The 22,246-nt window shown below is 38.2% G+C and overlaps 1 protein-coding gene across 10 annotated transcripts in view; it reads right to left on the bottom strand.

The window, feature by feature from the left end:
- Positions 1-8,061: 8,061 nt before the first annotated feature.
- Positions 8,062-22,246, bottom strand: part of DOCK9 (dedicator of cytokinesis 9) — a 118,002-nt gene continuing 103,817 nt past the window's right edge. For all 10 annotated transcript variants that reach the window (XM_031613746.2, XM_031613747.2, XM_031613748.2 and 7 more), the window contains 9 exons: positions 21,618-21,724; positions 18,102-18,224; positions 17,637-17,750; positions 15,983-16,129; positions 13,746-13,956; positions 12,408-12,598; positions 11,506-11,606; positions 11,217-11,355; positions 8,062-9,303 (listed from right to left, as the gene is read on the bottom strand). In XM_031613746.2, the coding sequence (XP_031469606.1) occupies positions 9,181-9,303; positions 11,217-11,355; positions 11,506-11,606; positions 12,408-12,598; positions 13,746-13,956; positions 15,983-16,129; positions 17,637-17,750; positions 18,102-18,224; positions 21,618-21,724 (1,256 nt within the window). In that variant the 3' untranslated portion in view covers positions 8,062-9,180. The remainder of the gene's footprint in view (positions 9,304-11,216; positions 11,356-11,505; positions 11,607-12,407; positions 12,599-13,745; positions 13,957-15,982; positions 16,130-17,636; positions 17,751-18,101; positions 18,225-21,617; positions 21,725-22,246) is intronic.

Here is a 22,246-nt window from a genome sequence, read left to right as displayed (position 1 = left end):
ATTTCCAAGCTGAGCTATGATTCTAAGATCAACAGAGAGAGCCAGCTCTGGTGTTGGCCCTGGCAAACTGTAGCTGCAAGATGACTCTGGTAGAGAAGGACAGAGAGGAGATTCAGGACACCGCTATAGTATAAATGTGCAGATAGGTTCAAAATCTTGATGTTTAGATCACCTTAAACATGATGCTCTGAACAACATCATGGTAACAACCAAGAAATATTCTGTCTGATGGCTTTTTTCCAAAGCCTGAGCACTGCGGGCACATGCTATGAAAGAGGACCTGAACATGGCAAAGGCTTTGGCTAAATGGCTTATCTGTGGGGAGAACAACTACTTTTTGGCCAGACCAAGGAAATGGAGAAGTGTGAAAAAAGAGCATTCAGAGATGGGGCCTTGCAGATGGACTGGTGAGCAGTCTGTCTAGAGGAAGGCTTTATCCACAGGAAGCTGTGGCAGGGGCGGGCAGACCAAGGATCAAGCAGTGCCTCGGAAAACAACGGCTGAGAAGGACCCACAACGTGAGTGAGATTGTAAAGCTGAAAGGTTAGTCTGGGCAGAAGTCTGGGCTGCTTCTCACTTATCTCTTTTCCTTCACAGCGTGGGACATGCTTTGTAACTTCTGCTGTTATGCAATGCAGCTGTATACATTATGAAACTATTGCCACATTCTGCCAACAGGCACTGCTGCATTTTGTATCGGGGTGAAGTTGGAGTTACATGGATTGCTTTTAAAATGACTTGGGATTATGGAGTGCTATTAAACAGCCATTTAGCTTTCATGGTAGTATCTGGATTTTATTTTTTACATCAGTCTGACATGTTTTACAATTCGGAGACAGAAGGAATAGAAATGATAAAATGTAGCCACTTCTTCATTCTGCGGCTCTGTTCTTTGTAGATAAGAGGTTCTTGGGAGCCACAACGTCAGTGATGGGGAAGCTGAGTGTGAGGGATGGTCAGGAAGCTGGATGGCGCTGGGACTGAAACTATAAATTTTCCTCTTATATCACCCACAAATATTTTAAATAAGGTATCAATCAGTTATTGTTAAATCTAGGAACTGGAAAGTTGTTCTGATGACAGCTGTGCATAATAGCTGCATGCACTGCATTAAAAAAATAAGAAAGGAAAATTTAGTGCAGTTTTTGGTCGAGAACTTGTAAGCTTCAAGGCAGTATAATGCATCTTGGTAGGGAAAGAGGGAGATTTGTTCATGTTTTAGTTTACAGTTTTAGTATACAGTGTATAGCTAAGCATATAGTTAAGATTATGTGTATTAATACCTAAATAGAAAGGAATAAAAATTAACTAAAATATAGAAACAAAAAAAGTAAACTTCAAACAAGGGCACTGAAACAGGTAGAACTGGAATGCTTTTTATCAGATGTCATAAAATCATAGAGGTGTGCTGGAAGAGATCTCAAAGCCCATCCAGCCCCAACCCCGTGCCGTGGGCAGGGCTGCCACCCACCAGCTCACTCAGGCTGCCCAGGGCCCATCCAACCTGGCCTTGAGTGCCTCCAGTGATGGGGCACCACAGCTTCTCTGGGCAGCTGTGCCAGCGCCTCAACACTCTCTGAGTAAAGAATTTCTTCCTGACATCTGACCTTAATCTCCTCTCTTTTAGTATAAAGCCATTCCCCCTTGTCCTATCACTATCAGATGTTTTTAAAAGTCGGGCCTTCACCCTCTCCTGTTTATAAGCTCCCTTCAAGTACTGGAAGGTTGCAGTGAGGTCTCCCTGGAGCCTTCCAATCTCCAAGAGAAGATTCCTTGTATATGAAACTGGATTTGGGAACTCCAGGTTCTAAGAATTTTTGTGCAGGACCTTGATTCTTTTAACAAGGTTTAGCGTCAGCGAACCGTGGACCTAAAAAAGGCCGTTAGCTGTGAGCTAGTGCATGCGGCCTCAGCTTTGTGCCACACGTTATCACAGCTGACACAAAGAAGTAATTCAGTGAGTACATCTGCTAACTGTAATGAATATCAGACAGAAGAGATTAAGACCTTTGGGACTGAGCACAAGTAGTGAATCACAGAATCACAGAATCACAGAATTGCCAGGGTTGGAAGGGACCTCAAGGATCATGAATCTCCAACCCCCCTGCCACATGCAGGGCCACCAACCATTCCACCTAATGCTAGACCAGACTGCCCAGGGCCCTATCCAATCTGGCTTTGAACACCTCCAGGGACGGGGCATCCACAACCTCCCTGGGCAGCCTGTTCCAGTACCTCACCACTCTCTCCGTAAAGAACTTCCCCCTGACGTCCAACCTAAATCTCCCTTCCCTCAGTTTAAAACCATTTCCCCTTGTCCTGCTGTCACTCACCCTTTCAAAGAGTTGATTCCCCTCCTGTTTGTAGGCTCCCTTTAGGTACTGAAAGGCTGCAATGAGGTCACCCCGCAGCCTTCTTTTCTCCAGGCTGAACAAGACGAGCTCCCTCAGCCTGTCCTCATAGGGGAGGTGCTCCAGTCCCCTGATCATCTTCGTGGCCCTCCTCTGGACCCTCTCCAACAGCTCCCTGTCTTTCTTGTACTGGGGGCTCCAGACCTGGACGCAGTACTCCAGATGGGGCCTCACAAGAGCAGAGTAGAGGGGAACAATCACCTCTCTGTCCCTGCTGGCCACCCCTCTTCTGATGGAGCCCAGGATCCCATTTGCCTTCCAAGCCGCAAGGGCACACTGCTGGCTCATGTTAAGTTTTTCATCTATCAAGACCCCCAGGTCCTTCTCCGCAGGGCTGCTCTCAAAGACCTCTCCTTCCAGTCTGTAGGGATGCTTGGGATTCCTCCGGCCCAAGTGCAAAGAGCACCGGTCCCAAGACAGATCCCTGGGGGACACCACTCGTTACCAGCCTCCACCTGGACATAGAGCCATTGATGACCACTCTCTGTCTGCGGCCTTTCAACCAGTTTCTTATCCATCGAGTGGTCCACCCATCAAATCCACATCCCTCCAGTTTGGAGAGAAGGATGTGGTGGGGGACCATGTCAAAGGCCTTGCTCAAGTCCAGGTAACCACTGAATGCAGTGGTTGAAGTGGGATTGAGAAGTGGTCGAAGGGAATTAAGAATCTTTGTCTCAATTTCTTATCTGAATTTGCTTGGCTTCAGCATCCAATTGCTGTTGTCTTCTTTACCCAGATTTTAAAAGCCCCACAGTTTCCACCATGCTCTTTGGCATGGCTACTTCTTGTGTTATACACTCCTCAGTTTTCTGCTTGGCAATCAAAACAATCTCCCTTGGATCCCACACCGTAAAGGATTTTCTTTATCCCTCCAAGCAGTTTTTTCTCCTTATGGTCAGAAATTCCTGATTTCAACATTTTAAAACCTCAGCCCCACTGTCTTCCTAGTAGCATAACATTTTCATATTGTTCTCACCAGAGCTCTATGGCAGGAGGTAAACCCACTAGGACACATTCCATTCAGAACACATTGTATTCACTTGTTGCATCAGTGCTTTTCACCGCAGAATGACAGCAAGAGTTTGCTTATAGCATCTGTGTATTCCAAACAATCCTTAAATCAAAGAATCGTATCATAGAATGGCCTGGGTAGAAAAGGACCACAAAGATCATCTAGTTTCAACCCCCCTGCTGTGTGCAGGGTCGCCAACCACCAGACCAGGCTGCCCAGAGCCACATCCAGCCTGGCCTTGAAAGCCTCCAGGGATGGGGCATCCACAGCCTCCTTGGGCAACCTGTTCCAGTGCGTCACCAGCCTCTGTGTGAAAAACTTCCTCCTAATATCTAACCTAAACCTCCCCTGTCTCAGTTTAAAACCATTCTCCCCTTGTCCTATCACTATCCACCCTCATAAACAGCTGTTCCCCTCCTGTTTGTACGCTCCCTTCAAGTACTGGAAGGCAGTGAAATCCCTTTCACTGTTACTGCTTCCCAAGAGACAACTCATACATTTGATTTTCTTGTTTCTAGAAATGTGACTTTGCAATGGTAGAACCAAAACACTTACAGGTCCACATAAGTCACAGTTCAAATCTGAGAGACTGCAACCTTTATTTTTACACACTTTAAGTTGGTGTGATTTCTGTACTTTTTGGTAGTACTTTCTGTACTACCAGCTAGTGTTGGATAGTACCACTACTTCACCTATATCTACTAGCAGAATTTCACATGTGATTTTCCAGCAGCGGTCTCTGAAAAATGTTAGCCAGACTGTTCTTCTGCACCAGGACATGTCCTTGATTAGAAAGGTCTACTGCAGGGGGCTGTAAAAAAAACGATATGGAAGCACAAGAAGTAGCAAGGGTTGAAGCATATGTTGATAACAGCAATCAAACTGGTAAATGCTGAGGAATGTGCTGTCTGCATCAAGAGCAGCTGGCTTGAGCTCCAATAGGGCTACAGCTTTGTGACTTGTCAGCAGGAGACCTGAGTTCTGATAACAGGAGGATGGTGGTAAGGTTACAGCACGTGGCAGAATACTTCCTGCTCTCCCAGCAGGCGGAAAGGCTGCAGCCATAAAGATACGAGAAAACACAGGCAACAGATAGCAACCTCCCTTCAGGCTTATGGGGGATGAGGTAAGCAAGGCTGAGGTGGAAGATCACGCAGTAACAGCTGAAGGATACACACATCAGGCTGAAAAAGTTTGTCCTTGCCAATGAAGTACCCACATGGTGAGGCAATTGCTCAGTAGACAGCATTCTTTGTCTTCCATAGTGCTCTTCAGCCAGGCTGGCGTGACCACCTGGAAATTTGTATCTTGGAGCTCACAAGCAAGTAGTTTCAGAATGGCACTATGCGAAATCAGGAAACTGAATGACAGAGATTAAATGCCATCTTCCCTTTTCCTGTGCTCTTGAATTAAATTTTGTTAACTCCCTACTACACCGTCAATGTGAATTACAAAACATCCTCCAAATTCAGAGTTTCTGCAAATAGAGATAGCTGTTTGACCAGACCCATGTTCTATATAAGCCTATCTTTAGTTCCTCTTCATTTGAATCTCATAATAGATCTCCCAGTGTCTCGGTTCTCACCAGTACCATGGCAACAAGAACATAATCCTCCCACATGGCCTTTTCTGAATACTGGGACAATGTGAAGAAAATTCTTCAATTTCTGTACTCTCAGACCTCTTTCAAAAGAACATTATTAGCAGACCAGAATCTTTCAGCCAACTCTCATTACACTTGGTTTCAATTTTTATGCTCGTAGATACCAAATGCTTCATAGATATAAAGCTCCTTTTGGATCATGTGGGATCTATAAAATACTTTGTCACCTCCACATGAAAAGCATGTTTTCTTGACTGTTTCTAAAGACAGAATACAACCATTTTCAGCCTATCTCCACACTTAACCACCTGCCTAGTAATGAGGTTATTTCAAAGCTAGCCTGATTTCAGACAAATGCTTGATTATCTTCAGTTGTCCAAGACAGATTTTTCTAATGACTGTCTTACATTCCTTAATATTCTGCACTTCAGTTTCTATTTCCTCTTCTTCCCACTTAAATATTCCACTTTAAAAAAGTCATTAATCTATAACATTTCTTCAAGTCCAGACAATTTTTTAAAACCTAATTTGTACCAATTTCCTTGATCAACAAGCAGTTGAGATTTAGACTTCTTTGAAACCAAGCAAAAATCTCATTTCGTAGTTATTGCAGCCACTCGTTAACAAATACCAATCTGACTGCAAGTTTCTATGCATGTATAGTAATTATTTAGTAATAATAATCTATAATCCAAAATGTTAAGATACAATGGTTTTCTAAAGGGCACTAAGTAAGTTTATTTCACTATTGGCTTCACTACTTCAAACATGTCCCTCAAATTGAGTCAGCTTCTCCCCTTGCACATCCCTGCAGTATGCATGGCAAGTTAATTATCCAGTTTAACAATACAGACATTTGTTAATTTATTGCTACTTTGTGCTTTATTTGTTAGCATGACTTCATTTCTCTTCCAGTTCTGAGTGGTTCTGAGTCACCACTATCTCCAAAACAGACAGTATATTTTAGTGTAGGGTGCGACCTCCTATTTTGTCTTTCTCAAGCAAATTGTAAGTGGTTTAAAAAACAAACATACATAAAACCAAGATATATAACCACTCTAGGCACATTTAAATAGATTGTTTCCAAGCTTTATTATCTATTTTTACAGTCGACTAGCACACTGGGACGAGAAGATGATAACGCTTCAAATTATCCATGCAGAAGAAGGGTCCATCACTTGTGACAAGAGAAAGTTTTAAGCAAACAGAAAAAAAAAAACCCAAACCAGTGCTCAAGAGACTGCTAATGGATGAATAGAAGTGGATCACTGGGCTGAAGTGAATGAGATGAGGTTCAACAAGGCCAAGTGCCAGGTCCTGCACTTTGGCCACAACAACCCCATGTAGCGCTACAGGCTTGGGGCTGAGTGGCTGGATGACTGTGAAGAGAAAAGGGACCTGGGGGTGTTGGTTGATGCTTGGCTGAACATGAGCCGACAGTGTGCCCAGGTGGCCAAAAGGGCCAGTGGCATCCTGGCCTGCATTAGAAATAGTGTGGCCAGCAGGAGCAGGGAGTACAGCATCCTCCTGTACTCAGCACTGGTGAAGCTGCACCTTGAATACTGTGTTCAGTTTTGGGCCCCTCACTACAGGAAAGACATTGAGGCCCCGGAACACGTTCAGAGAAAGACAACAAAACTGGTGAGGGATCTGGAGCACAAGTCTTATGAGGAGCAGCTGAGGGAGCTGGGATTGTTTAGTCTGGAGAAGAGGAGGCTCAGGGGAGACCTCATTGCGCTCTACTACTTCCTGAAGGGAGGTTGAGGTGAGAAGGGGTTTGGCCTCTTCTCCCAGGCAACAAACAGGACCTGAGGAAATGGCCACAAGTTGTACCAGAGGAGGTTTAGGTTAGACATAAGGAAGAACTTTTCCTCTCAGAGAGTGGTCAGGCACTGGAATGGCTGCCCAGGGAGGTGGTGGAGTCGCCGTCCCTGGCAGTGTTCAAGAGGCGTCTGGATGAGGAGCTGTGAGATCTGGTTTAGTAGCTTGTGGTTGCAATGGTAATGAGAGGATGGTTGGACTAGATGATCCTGTAGGTCCTTTCCAACCTTGTGATTCTATGATTCTTTTTTTTTGTCACAAGCTAAATATTTATGCTGACAATTCTTTCACTTATTAAACTTATAAAAGGTGTTTGCTCCCTTACATTCCTTGATATTGATTATTATTGTTAAAATGGCTACTAAAGCTTTACTAAATCAAATATAGCTCTGAACTTATCTCTCACTACATAGCATACAGAGACTTCTCAGGGTTGTGGAATGAGCAATGAAGTGAACAGTTTTGCTTAACTAAGGCTCTTTCTTGCAGTTATCTGTATGCCCTTGAGAACTTATCTGTTTCATTTACAACTCGTGCAATTGAAAAAAAAAATGACTCATTACTTAATAGCTCTATCAGAAGTTTCAGCTCCCTCCATAGTTGTTGTTCTAAGAATGTTGACTAGTGAAAAAGCATGAAGCCAATTTCAGACCAGACTTCTTTCAGGCCTCAAATTCAATTTTTTCAAACATTAAATGCCCACTCAAACATACCCATTCAGCTGTTTGAAGCATTTTCTTTTGAAGCATTTTCTTTTAGAGAGAGAGATACATTTTCCAGACAGACATCTTTTTTTCTCATGCACTTGAAAAAACATCTGATCTCTCATTCATTTGAAAATTATTGGTGTAAAGCTGACTAAACCAGGATGACTTAATATGAGAAGGCAAAATGATGCTACTGTCGTTTGATGAAGAGTTTGGAAGACTTCCTTATATTAACTCAATGGTGAAAATATCCATTAGTTGTCATAACATGTTACCTGGACCAAACAAGATGGATCCCAAACTGTTGTTTTAACTAAAGGCCTACAATCCCTCTAGCACCAAGAAATAGAAAATATACCCCAGAAGCATCTTCATCTAATCTCCAACTTAAGCTGCAAAAAGTTTTTTAATTTTAATCAAGCTTTCATCTTTCACCAATTTTATGGGTAAATCTAAAATAAAAAGCAGAGCACACCGTGAGAAAAGTAACTACTTTTTTTCTTTTAATATAGATGTAGTACAGAATGTTTAATTACAGCAGGACAGTGCTTCCAGTTAAATAAAATTAAAAACCTTTATTTCCCCCAAATATAAAATTACTAAATTAATGTCTTAAAAGAATAAGAATATGGAAAAAGCTTTAAATTATACCACCATTTACCACAGTAACCATGATCACCAATTACATACTCCATTGCTTTGGCAAAAAAGTATTTTTTCTTTTAATAACTGCATATAAACCTAACATAGCAAAGACTGTATACATCTTTATATTGCACTTATTTATATACATGAGTAAATGAACAGTAAAGTCTGCATATACTTGGAATGAGCAAATTTTCACAATAACCTGTAAGCAGGATAAAAGCTGGTATGAATATTAAAAATGCTTAGAAATGTAATACATTTATGTACAGACTGTATGGGCTGTATTAACAAACAATATGTACATAACAGTTTACTACTATTGATAGTTTAGTATAACTCCATGTTCATTAATACAGACCTTTGGTTGTATTCAGTTGTTCAAGATCCAAGCTCACATACTTCCAAAATGCAACAAGGTATAAAATAAAGCACAACAATTTGCCAAATGGTACAAAAACTACTACTGTCAGTTTCATTAAACCCAAAAAACTAGTGTCTCTGTCTAGTCCCAAAATAATTCCTGTACTTGGAATCAATCTCTATGTGCCATACACAAAAAAAAGAACACCTGAATGTTACATATCTGCAAAATTACATCCCACAACACTTTTTGTAATGTGCAATTCATCTTAATAATACTTTCTAATGAAAAACAGAAATTAATGTCAACTTTATAATTTCTCAACACGCACTTCTGTGATGACACTGTGAATGCTTTTAAGTGTTACCAGAAAGATTAAAAAATATATGTGCACCTCCTTTACTTATTCTAAAGGACTATACCAGTAATTGCTATTTGCTTATCACTGTCTGCCTTGATATCTAAGTGTGCTCAGACTTCTTTATGTATTATGCAGCTTGCACGTGCCCAACATTTAGCTTCAAAATCATCCTGAGTCTGCACACAATGAAGCAAATCCACATACCTAAGAAAAAACTAAATCCAACAAAAAAGCCCCACCGTACTTTACAAAACAATCATGCAACTGAAGAAGAACTGGGCATCCCATGAACTGTTGTGCTTGTTGGAGTTCCACTTATGGCGTTGAAAATGTGTAGCGAATTGGGCATAACACTGGCCTTTTCTTCAACCGGAGTAATCTTAAAATGGAAAACGTATATTCATCAAAATGTTCCCAAATGACATAAGCAATTACAAAACAGCTATTAAAATACTGCTTTCAATAGTTCACCGAAAGGACTTCATTTCTAACATCACAGAATCACAGACTGGTTGAGCTGGAAACCACCCTGACCAACTTTCTTGACTCAAGCAGGGTCATCTAATAACAACTACTCACCTAGAGGATGAATAAAGAGAGAGAGAGCAAACTTGTTCTGAACAAGGTACACTTTTCATGATGAATATGAAGATTCATCCTTAGCTTAGAGGAATTACATAAAAGTTAGACCAACTAAGAGCAAAAGTAAAGAAAACCAATTACCATCCCATCTGACATTTGCAAGCAAAGGGGAAAAAAAAGAAAAATAAGTTAAGATTCTTTTATAAAATTTTCCATACAAAGTTTTTGCAATTCTTCATAAACCACTCTATTGTAAGACAGCTAATACTTGTTGCTTTTTTCAGTGACAGAACAAACACTATGAGAAGCTTTTTTTCTTTCTCCAAATACAGCAACAGGTAATATTCTTAAAGATTTCGTTGAAGGCTTTGTAATCCTAAGCCTTCCAGATGAGATGAATATAATTTTTCTTTATTATTTACATAGAATCTTTTAATTATTATGTTTGTATAAAACCCACAATAGTAGGCTAATAGTGTACATCAATGCTGTACACTCATATTCTGTTCACTGCTTTATAGTGTCATTTGTTTGCCCCTTCTCTTCGTTTACTTTCATCCAACTTGATTTACTCCTAAAGTTACAAGCATGACATCTTTTCTCCTATCCTCAATCTTTGGAAACTCACACATGAGCATTTTTTAAACATCAGCATCTTGCACTGAGTTCTAATTATTTCTTCCTGTGTTCAAACCATCATCATATCCTTTTACTTCTTTCCTGCACCAGGGTAAGATTATTTTTTCTTTCATTATCACTATCTGTCCAAAGCATTTTCCTCTCTTTTCTGAAGGGATTTTCTGTACAGTTGTCTAATTCTCCCATCCACCTCATTTATTTTGATCAGCTGTCCAATCAGTTAATCTCCTTCCTAAAAAACACCACTGCCTTCTACTGCTCAGTACATTACATTAAAGTACAGTCAAACTATCCTGTTTTTTATTAGTTCTTTTCCTGTTTGTGGGATCATTCAAGACTGCATATGTGAGGTAACCTTTTTTTTCCTAAAAAAATAAAAAAGCATGTTCTGACAAATGGTACCACTCCCTGCAAACCTCATCTCATCATATTTTCCATTATCAGTGGCTACAATAAACCCATTTTTGTGGTAAGCTTTTCTCTGTCATGGTGTAACAAAAGAATAAGAGAATGAAAACAAACCCTGTGTACATGATTCTTGCTGTATTCTTGTGCTTCACCAGAATCTATAGCACAGAGCTACTCAGAGCATAGTATTTGAGAAGAAAAGATGAGGAAATAATAGAAAACAGAGAAGCATGTGAACAGAACTTCATCCCACTGACAAACTGTTGAATGCAAAAAAATTGCTGTAGACTGAAATTAGGTTTCTGGGATGCTGACTGAAGGTCTCTGTAGACACATTAATTATTCATGGCATAAGTTTTCACATTATAAAATTTGTTTGTTATCTTTACTGTAGTCTTACTCTGCATGAAAATCAGGCTGGTGCCAATGAGATTTACTTTCTTAATGAGTAGGACTTAATTCTGAAGGTCAAGAAAGCACGTGCAGAAAACTCACAAACAAAAAAACTGATGCAGTTCCAAAATTCCACGCTATGCTTACACTCTGAGAGAAATAAAAGGAAAACGAGCACAGTTCCCTGAAGAAAAGCATAATACATGCTTTTCCTACACATTTCAGCTACATTTTGAATAGCGGAATGCATAAATTCATCTCAGCACCTACTTGCTCATGCATTATTTCAGAAAGCTCTTTTGCCATTTCTCTGTAGTTGGCTTTCATTTCTTCTTGATATTCCAACTGATCTTCCTTTATAAGTCGCTCGTTAACACCAAGAGCATGCCCACAAGCTTCAACAAATTGCCTGATTTAGATAGAATAATAACAAAGATCTCAAATAGGAATATCAAAAACCAGACAAGTAATTAAAAATGCTATTTAAAAGTGTTTTTAAAAATCTTTTGTCAGTCTTGAATTTTTATTTATTAAAAAACAAACAAACATGCAAACATACCTAAACACTTCCTTCAGTAGCTTCACTTTATTGTCTGGATATCTTTTGGTGTTTGTGTCATCTAAGAAAGCTCGTGCGTATGCTAATGGACCAGCATTAACCTAAGAACAAGAATTTCAAAATATGGTTAGCTCTCTGACTTACTGTCTTTGCAATAGCAGATACCACAATTGTCCTGCCTTTCTCAGAAGAACACAGTTATTTTTTAAAAAGCATCTAAAAGTAAACCAATCAAACAACAAAAAAAAAAGACCAAAAAAAACCCCCAAAATAAAACAAGAAATCCTGGACTTTCTTCATAAGAAATAACTAGTAAGACCAGCACCATATTGATTTCTATTTGCTCAAATTCACGCACAATGTATCCTATTTTGGTGGATCTGATCCATTTCTTTTTACTACATTCAGTTCTTGCTTGCCTCAGGTAACGATGATATTAAAAAAAACCCAAAAGCATAAACACAAACTCAAAACATTACACACTGAGATTTTCTTCTATTATCCTTCTCCTGTATTTAAGCTCCCCCTTCATCCCCTTAAGTATCTTACAAAACACAAAACCAGCAACAAGCATGCTGAACCTAATGTCTGCAGACCTACAGCTAGATAAATGGTGTGAATTTCGGCTCAGATGAGAAGTCATTATTTTATTCCAGTTTCAGACCACCAAAGATTCCAGAAACATAAACTTAACCCTTCCATACAACCAAATGCCAAGTGATCAGTGTTTATATGAAATATTTTTATTGCTTTTCCTGTTCTGGGAAAAACTGCCAACAACAGCAAGCACTCAGGACATTCTTGAATACTCACAATGGTAATTAATGGTAAAATGCTACTTTGATACTTTTTCAGTGACAGAAACAAGCAAAAAAACCGAATGGCAAAGTGAATGGTCATACCTGAACACTGACACTCCCTTGTAGCTTCAACTGCAATTTGATCATATCTACTTCAGCCGAAGCACAAAGCTGCCTGAGTTCTGCAACCTTCTTACTCATTTCATCAATGGCTACTTCAATGGGGTTTAAATCGGTGTGGTGCTGGTACATGACTGGAATGCGCTTCTTCACATATGGGAAACAGTGTATAGCTACGGACAGAAATGAGTTTCATGAAGTTTTTAAAAGGTCTTTGAGTAAGGTGAACTTTGAGAGAATTGTGAGAATAAGTGAAAACTCACCATCTACTTTAAGAATACATTATCTAATGTAAAATACTGCTTGCGCGGGGAAACAACATACTGAAAATTTAAATATGCATAGCTTTACTTGTATTGAAGCACAGAAGCCTCGTTGTTAATTCTATAACAATAACTAAGAAATAAAACATTAAAACTTAATTCAAAGGAGAATTGTGAAAAGAACTGCTTATCATCCACATAGCTCAAAGAGGAGAAGAGCTAAAAAATGGCAAGACTATATTATCGATTTCCTCTCAAGTATTAGCTATGTAAAGCTGATACCATGAACTGATATATATATATATATATATATATATATATATAAAAGCTGATATGTTATTTTAGATGGAAGGAAAAATCTTTCACAGTGAGGGTGGTGAGGCACTGGACCAGGTTGTCCAGTGATGTGGTTGATGTCCCTGGAGACGTTCAAGACAAGGCTGGGTCAGGCACTGGGCAACCTGATCTATCTATGGATGTCCCTGCTCACTGCAGCAGAGTTGGACAAGATGGTCTTCAAAGGTCCCTTTCAACTCTAAGGATTCTATGATTCTGTGACTGATTCTACTAACTCCTATAAGCTCAATTTACCACTAACGTTAAGGCAGTGATACACAAGCTCACACATTCAACAGATACAAAACAGAAAATAGCCTTTTTCAAAGAAAAGTTGAAACAATTCCAGGTTTGTGGTTCTTGATGTTTAAAGAAAAAGCTATTTGATAGTCATCACTTGAAGAAACCAATGGAAAGCCTATTTTGGGTTAAAATATGGAAAATATTGTAACTGACAGATTTTACTCTGCATGCTTCTGTACAACAATTTTGAGTATTAGTTTGAAGTGCACACTCGTTTTAAAAATTGTTTTACAAAGCACTGTTTAAAACATTCTGATATACTCTGCAGTTCCTGTAAACTCCAAAAGCCACGTGTGAAATCTTCTAAAGGATTTTTTCAGACAAAATACAAAACACACAGAAAAGCCTAGCATCTTGAAGTAAAAATGTTTTTCAAAGAGCAGTTTTCTTTTAAAGGAAATTTCCATCCAATGAGTACCTGTCAAGATAGTCCGTCGTTTACACTGTTCTTCTACTCCTCCTTGTCTTTTCCCAGCTTGAGTAAAAGGCATCTCGAACATAAAGCGACGAATGTTATGAGTCCTTTCAAAATCTGTTTTTCTTTCTTGCAACTCTTTTTCTTCAAAGTAAGGAACTACATGTGTAACCTGAATGTATGCATATTTTGAATCTAAATCCTTTGGATTTACCTTAAAAACATTAAAAAAAAACCAAAAAACCAAAAAACAAAAAACAAAAAGTTAAATTGTGAATAAAATGGATTTAATTGTAGTTACACAAATTTCAGATACTATATTTGGTTTGCTGCAAACATAGAAAACATTAATGCTCTCATGGGCTTCTCTGACTTCGGTTTCTAATTGTTATGAAGCTTGATACGGTCATTACATGTCTTTTTTTTTAACACTATGATTATTTGCCATATGCAAAACTGCAATAAAAATAGTTTTATTCATGCTTAACAGTAAATACTGCATTTCAGGAGAAGTCAGAGAAGAAAAAAAAAACAGTAGAAACAAATACTGTCCTCCATGATGGCTGATACAAGAAGATACTGGAGACCAAAACTAGCAATAAAAAGTGAACAGTTGAAAATAAAAATACCTTTTAGACAGTTCCAGATATTACCTTCAGAAGGCACTTCTACCAACCTGGCTGTCCTAGTTGTGACACCCTATACTGGTTCCAAAGAGTAAGCTGGGGGGCATGTTTTAGGCTTCAAGTTCAGTTTGGAGAGGCAAATTTTTTAATTTTGTAAAAGTGGCAACCAATCTCCAGTACCAGTAGATGAGGCTTCCTAAAATCATTGCCCAACAGGGTCCCTAAATGCACCAATAATATTTCTTCTTGTAAATTCCCCCATCATTAGATAAAGAGGTGACCCTAAACTTATGTGCCCCTCTAAATGTTGTCTCTTGCCATTTCAGTCCCCTGTCAAATATTTGTTATCTCTGCCTGATTGTGAGCCACTTTACTTCTATAAACTGTGAAAAGCAGTGATGCAGATATACACTTGAAGTCAGCTTTTAAATGCTGGAATAAATGTGAATAGAACTTAAGTCACCCATCTGTTACCAGTTTTTAATGGGACATGCTGCTTGATACAAAAATCTGCAATAGTTTCCGATTATTAGACTGGAACTTAACTCGTAATTTATGTATTCATTCCAGCATAATTGATAGAAATGTTCCCTACAAATGCTGACAAACAGACAGATTATAATTATTTGTAAAGAATTCGGTACATTTAAAGCGTTTAGAGTACACTGGAAGAGCTGTGAAAAACAGAGTACAATATAAATCTCATCTCCCAACACATGAAATTAAACCCGTGCATAACTTCTCCCTTCCTTTAAAGTTCCAGTTTGAATAGAAGTACTGAAAAGCCCACTGTTGCTGAATGTAAGTGGTTGAGAAGCACAGCATTTTGTCATCTTGCTTATATGATCGATGAACAGGAGAGACAAGAAGTTAGACTATGAGAAAATCAGTGTAGAGTTTGAAGCCTTGAACTGGCTGAGGAAGGGAATGAAAGGAATGCAGAAAGGCATCTTGTGCCTTCTCAGCCTACGGGTTACCATAATTCTTTTTCATTCAAAGGTTCCAGCTATTCCTATGACAAATTTTAACTTAAAAGCAGCAGGAGGAGACCACAGAGGCCAAAATAGTTGGACTTGATCATCTTCGAAGGTCTCTTCCAACAGAATTATCCTATTTTAAAGAGATAAATGGCAAATTTTATCTCAGAAAAATATTTAACTAGACTTTGGCAAAGTGGTGGAAGGAAACACTTCTACAGCACCAAACTCATTTAGATCCTTAATTTTTTACTAAGAGCACGTTCCAGGTAAAGATGATAACAGATGAGCATCTTGGGAAACCCACAGTTTATTACCATGCTGGCAACAACAATAATAATATGAACGTGGTAATAATATCCCTGTCCTTAATCACAGAATGGTTGAGGTTGGAGAGGATCTCTGTAGATCATCTACTCTCCAGCCCCCTTCTGAAGCAGGGTCTCCTACAGCATAACAGAATTACAGAGTGGATGAGGTTGGAAGGAGATGATTCTCCCATGACCGTCAACCAGCAGTTTTTATACATGCATGTTCTGTACCAAATGAGTAAACGACAGTGATCCCATATTATTTCAAGTGGATTAATGGGAAGAAGTGACATATTGGAATCCTTTAGAGAGAATAAAAAACATACTTTGCCAGAATCCTGAATCATTTTGACATTTTCAGATCCAAATTTGTCAGAGTAGAGTTTTTGGAGTCTTTGAGAAATTTCTGAAAGAGGTGTAAGTTTAGGCTCTTTATAAATATATTCCTTTCCATCTTCATCCTCAAAGAATCCCTGCAAAGAAACAATTAAGTAAACAAAATATTGGAAGAAAAATAAAAAGCAACACTGAACAATGTTTAAGATGAACATGTTTGTGGTTCAAAGGAAACCAACATCAAACATCAGGTTTCAAGCAAATATAAATAGACAAATAAAATCTAAGTAAAAAAAAAAAGGTTTCCTAAGAAAACAAACAAACACAAAAAACCAACCAACCAACCAAAAAAAAAAAAAAACAGAAAAAAAAGAGAAAAATCATCATCTATTACAGAATGAATGAAAGATAATGGAAACACACAAAGTTAAAATTGTAAGGTTTGTTGCAATTTTATGGTGTGCCAAGCCCTTGATATAAAAGTATTTTTTTCACTTTTACTTTAAAAGTGAACTTTCAGCACTGTTTCACTTGCCAAAACTGAGGCTTTGTTGCCTTGTACAACTATCTGATTCACAAACAAGGATTTTGACAACAGTTTGAAATCTGATTTATGAAAACATCTTAATTCTGTACTGTACCGTTCTGGTGTATACTTCTTTATTTTCATTACATAGAGTTGTTTTTTTTTTTGAAATCATAACCAAATGTTACATAGAGTACGTGGAAAGTGAAACAGGTGACTGATTTAAAACAGAAAGCCATGTCTGAATTCATGTTTGAAATCAGAAAATAAACATATTTTTGTCATAAAATGTAACAGACAAAAGAGAAAAGCGCAACATATCATATGTAAACACAGGCTAGATTGACAAAAATACCCACATCAAACTACAGTGAAATGCAGTAGTTGTTACTGCATTGCTTGCTGTGTAAGCAGTTACTATAATTACCTCAACATCTGTTTCACTGTCTGTAAACTGGTATTGCTATAAAGTTATAAAAGACAACAGAATACATGTAAAGTTATACCGCTCAGAGTATGTTACAATTCTCCATGCTCAACTGAACAACTACCGACTGGGCTACGCATGTAGAAAGTGTATTATTTGATACTGCGTGCTACCATACTGATACATATGCAGTGTAAACACATACTAGAGGATGTGAAGCTGTTCCATACACAGCCAGAACTTTTGCTTGAAGCATGCATACCGATGTATAGACAAGAATGATTTGTTCTCCCAATGGAAGTTAATGTTATTATTTTTCTTAATTGCAGTGGCTCTGAATGCATACCAATCTAAGAAGCAGCCTTGCCAACCACACTGTAGCACTACAGACATTATGTCAATGCATTGCTGAGAACTGACATTACAGAAAACTTACCGCTGCCTTAAGGTAGTAAATAAAAGAAGAAAGGAAAAAAAGCAAAAAATTTACTGAGGAAAATAAGAAAGAACTGTATTGGAATTGATAAATATTTCAAAGTAAGTTATTGACAGTGTTTAACTACTTATTTTAGAACATATTTCTTGTGCTTTTTATGTTGTGGTATCAGCAAAAATGATGAAACTGTGTATCTTGTAAAATAAATAAAGGCTTTTCTTATTGCATACTGCAGTAATGATAAGTGATACTCACCTGTCCAAAGAATGCTACCCTGAAGTAAGTTCCTAGCAGTCTCTTCCCTGTATGCATAACTTCTGTTACTTTACTGTATGCACGATGAAGAGTGTCATACAAATGAGCAAGCCGCTAAAAATCAAAGAAAATAATAATGGGGTAACAGGATAACATAGAACACTCCTATCTTGCAACAGGTGTGAATGACATCCCTGTAGTTAATAGCAACTATTCTATTGAACAGTAGTAAATATGTCTAGCACCTTTACAACTTGGCAATATGCAAGGTTAAATTCCAATAATTTATATTTATTTGAAAAAATTAGAATTATTTAAAATAAAAACACAAACATTTCAACACATTCACATTCCAGTTACACTAGTTAGAATTTTCTTTTGTTCTATGACACGTACTGTTTCATGGAGTTAGACTAAAAAAATTAGGTTTTTCTCATTCAAGTTTAATTCTAATGAATTTAGTACCTCAAAATCCCTCCTTTTTTCATAAATGGGAATTATAAGTTTATATATATCAGCAATCAGTTCATAGCGTTCTGCCTTCCAGAGTCCATCAGCACACTGCTCCAACAATTCCATCAGCACATCCTAGAATTGGATACACATTTGGAAAAGAAAAACAATTTGGCAGTCACTGAAAGCACATTAAGATGTTACTTCTATTCCTTTCAATCAGAAATAGAGATTCTGCCCCAAAAGAAAATTTTGTAAATTAAAATTATTGTGGCAATCTCAGAACTCTTAAAAAATGCTTGGGAATCCAATATCCTTCAATAGAATCCAAGTGTGAGATAGAGACCTTCTGGTACCACTGTTGCCATGACAGTCAAGCCATAAGCTGGAAGTAACTCCTTTTACTCTCTGAAAAAATCCAGTGCTATTGTGTTTCCTTTGGTAGAGGACTGAGACACATCACTAAGAAAAGCCATCTTTAATTCAGAGAAGAGTAAAAAAAGTCTGAAAACTACAACCCTTGTTCAAGTGCTAAGATGACCCCCCCAAAATCTCCTCCTTTCCCCAAGTCCTTATGGGGCTGTACCTACTCTCCACTGTTTTCACTCTTAATGGCCAAGTGGTGAAAACTGAAAAATTCATGCCACTGCTGGACTACAAGAACTATCCACAAATCTTAACTCAGACACAAGAGGGCATCCAAATACAGCAAAATTTAATTTGCCTACAGGAAAGAATACAAAGATCGCAAGCTGCATATGGGAAAGGCTGTACCTTGTGACACAGGTTGCTAATGAAGAAACAAACACTCAGAACCCTGTGATGGCTGAGGCGGGCAGGGCCCTCTGTGTCCCTCTGTGTCCGTGTGTCCCAGCCCCTGCTCCAGCAGCACCACCCAGAGCAGGGTGCCCAGGCCCACAGCCAGGCGGCTTCTGGAGAGCTGCAGGGAGGAGACCCCACAGCCTCTGGGCAGCCTGTGCCAGTGCTCCGGCACCCGCACAGCACAGCACTGCTCCTGGTGTTCAGAGGGAGCCTCCTGTACTTCAATTCCAAGAATGGCTCCAGATATTCACTAATTTAAACCTCCCTTTGTACGGGAACCTACTGCCTGCACTCAGTAGTTATCTGCATAACTATCCTTGATTCTGAGAAACAGCCCTGAGTGAGAAAAAGCAAGATAAATGGTAGATGATTCCACTCTACTGCATGCAGACGAATGAAAGTCTAAGAATCATTTTTCTTAAACTACCAAATCACTAGGGAAAAAAAAATCTTGTCCATGAAAAGGTTATACATCTTAGAATGAGTAAGTGAAGCAATATGAAAGCATTTGCTGGCTGTGGAAAGGCTTCCCCTGAAGTAATACTGCACTACAAATTTATTTGTCAGATTTTTTAAATTTATGGATTCTGTTTTGTAAGAATAAAAGGCACTCGTCTTGCTTTGGGTTGTGCTACAGTTTTCATTACATAGCTATAACGCAAAGGTGACAGGGAAATTTTCTGGCATTTGAGAAACTAGGTTAGTTTTCCTGTTTGGAAAGGGCTGCAGGGTCACAGAATAGCCTCCTTTACATAAGGCATGCTATGAAGCATTAACTTTCATTTACCAATCTGAAGTTGGAATAATTTTTCACATGGACAGCACTGTTAACAAGGCACCAGAACAAAAAAAAAAAGAAAAAAAAAAGAAAAAAGGTATATATTGACTTAATATTTGAGGTGGAACAGTATTTTGGCAAATTTTATTTTGGAAAAAAAACCAGCAAATCTGAATTAAATTTTTCCGAGCTTTATTCTTCATGGAATCTGGCACTGGACAACAGTCTGTCAGCCATAGCTCAGAACTCTGACAGATGAACTGTTTACAGCAAAGCCTAGAATGGAAAGGATAATAGCTTCCAGGCTTTTGCTGTGCAATTTGTGACATCCACAAGATTGAGTGGTGCTGATGAATAGGCCTGTCTGGCTACACAATTGTTTTAATGAAATACATATAGTAACTGTTAAAAAACAGGTCCTCCCCCACTCCACCTCCATCCCACCAATTACTATTTTGGAGATTTAATCCTGAATCTCCAAACAGATAGAGGAAAAACCTCAAACACAGATTAGTTTAGCTCAGTAGTAGTAGAGTAGAGCTTGAAATACGTTTGTATCCTCCCATTACTCTACCCCACTGATCTCTTACAAAATTTCTCTTCCTTAGACTATTACAGATTCCTCTATTATAAGAACATACGGAGGTAACAGTCTACATGTAATATATTCCTATTCAAGAAGCAAATAGAACACTTGATGAACTTCTGTAAAGTACTAGGTATCTTAATTTATCCAGGAATTTTAAACTCTTAAGAGACTGAAGACTTCTTTCGTAGTATTATTCCTCCCAGGGTAAACTATAAAAAGTTATTTGAAAAATGCTAACTTTTTTTTTTCCCCCCAATATTTAACCAGTTACACTTACACATAGCTAAGTTTAAAAAAGGACTCCACAGAGGGAAAATGAAATTTGGCAAGGTTTGAACTCTTTGCAAGAGCCGCAGGCTTGTAATTTCAGCCTTGGCACATTTTTGCTGCATGGAAAGACTGAGAGATGGAAATAAATCTGGGCAGGGTTCAATGACTCAGAAAAAGCTGTATATTCTTTTTGCACTGAGTGACTAATCAGAAGAAGAATAAAGATGTTCCAGTTGAAAAACACAAAAGAATTAAGCTCTGATAAATGGTTTGTCAAGTAGACACTGACAAGAGCTTCCGACAAAAGTTTCCATTGACTCTACTCAACAAAAATCCAACTCTTGGCTCAGTTAGAATAGCTTACATTTTTCTTTGAGTAACATGCTACATTCATGCTAGTTGAGGAGAATCTGTGTTTTAAAGAATATAACACATAATAATAATAAAAAACCCCAAATCAGTTTCTGTATGTTTTTGGAAACAAAGAGCACTATATTTCTCATTTCAAATAATTACAACTCCTGTCTTCACAGAAAAAGGCAAGTCTACAATTTTTGTTTTAAAACAACAGAGCGAAGTCGTACCAGAACTTGGGAGTAAAAGTTCAAGGCTTAAAACCACTATGTCTATTCCTCCTCAATCTGTTAGAATATGTCCAATTTGCAGACAATTAATTTTGTCATACACCTTCACCATAAACAAATGAGAACACAAAATATTTTTTGTTTGTATAATTATGCTTATACAACACTGATTTTTTTTTTCAACTCAGTTTCTGCAACTAGTTGTCTGTCCCTCACTCCCTCAACTATACTAGCAAATACACAGCATGGTCACAGCAATTTTTATGCTTTATGCTTTATTGCTTTATGTAAAATATATGCATGCAGTAAATTCCCTAGAACCTGGACAGCTCAGAGAATACATATATACATTTATTTTTAATTTTTCTATTAGGATAAGAACGGTGGCAAAGAAAGTGATAGTAGTCAGACTCAGAAACACAAAACCTGGAAAAATAAATGGCACTTCAATGTGCATCAGTTCTAACATGCTGATGTTTACTTACTTCATTGAAGTGAACATCTTGCATTCCAACATCCTCCATCATTGAAGCTTCTTCATCTATATTTGGTGTGATTACTCTGAAGGCAATACAGCCTTGCCTAAACATCCCTATCATTGAAAAAGAAAAACAGACAAATTCACTTAAACAAACTACCTTCCTCTTGCAGAGCAACATTAGGCTATTTTGTGATTCTGGGTAAGTCAGAAGCTGTATTTAAATATACTTACTACCAAAATAATAAAAGAATACACAGCTTCTCACTGTACGATTAAAAGAGCAGACCACATCTTAAGTAGAAATAGTTCTTTTAGAAAGCACATTACGGTTTGAATTCTGACCTACAAGAATATGTAGTGTATGAATCTTCCTATTTTCGCTAAAAATTGTGTCCAGTCCCACCCCAAGCCTAAGGTAACTAAGTTCACTTTTACCGTATTTCATAACGCTGATCATGGAAGAACTGCACAAGAACAAGCCCTGACATATTCAAGTCTCCTGTCTGAACAATATGGATAGACTGATGTGAACTACACAAGATAGTCAGAGGATGGCTATACAGATTATTCAGGGGTAGATACAGAAAGTCAGTTTAGAAATAAGCAAAAAACAAACAAACAAACAAACAAAAA

This window comes from Phasianus colchicus, chromosome 1, assembly GCF_987193195.1.
Source record: "Phasianus colchicus chromosome 1, bPhaCol1.hap1.1, whole genome shotgun sequence".
NCBI lineage: Eukaryota > Metazoa > Chordata > Aves > Galliformes > Phasianidae > Phasianus > Phasianus colchicus.
This window is presented reverse-complemented; position numbering and strand designations above follow the sequence as displayed.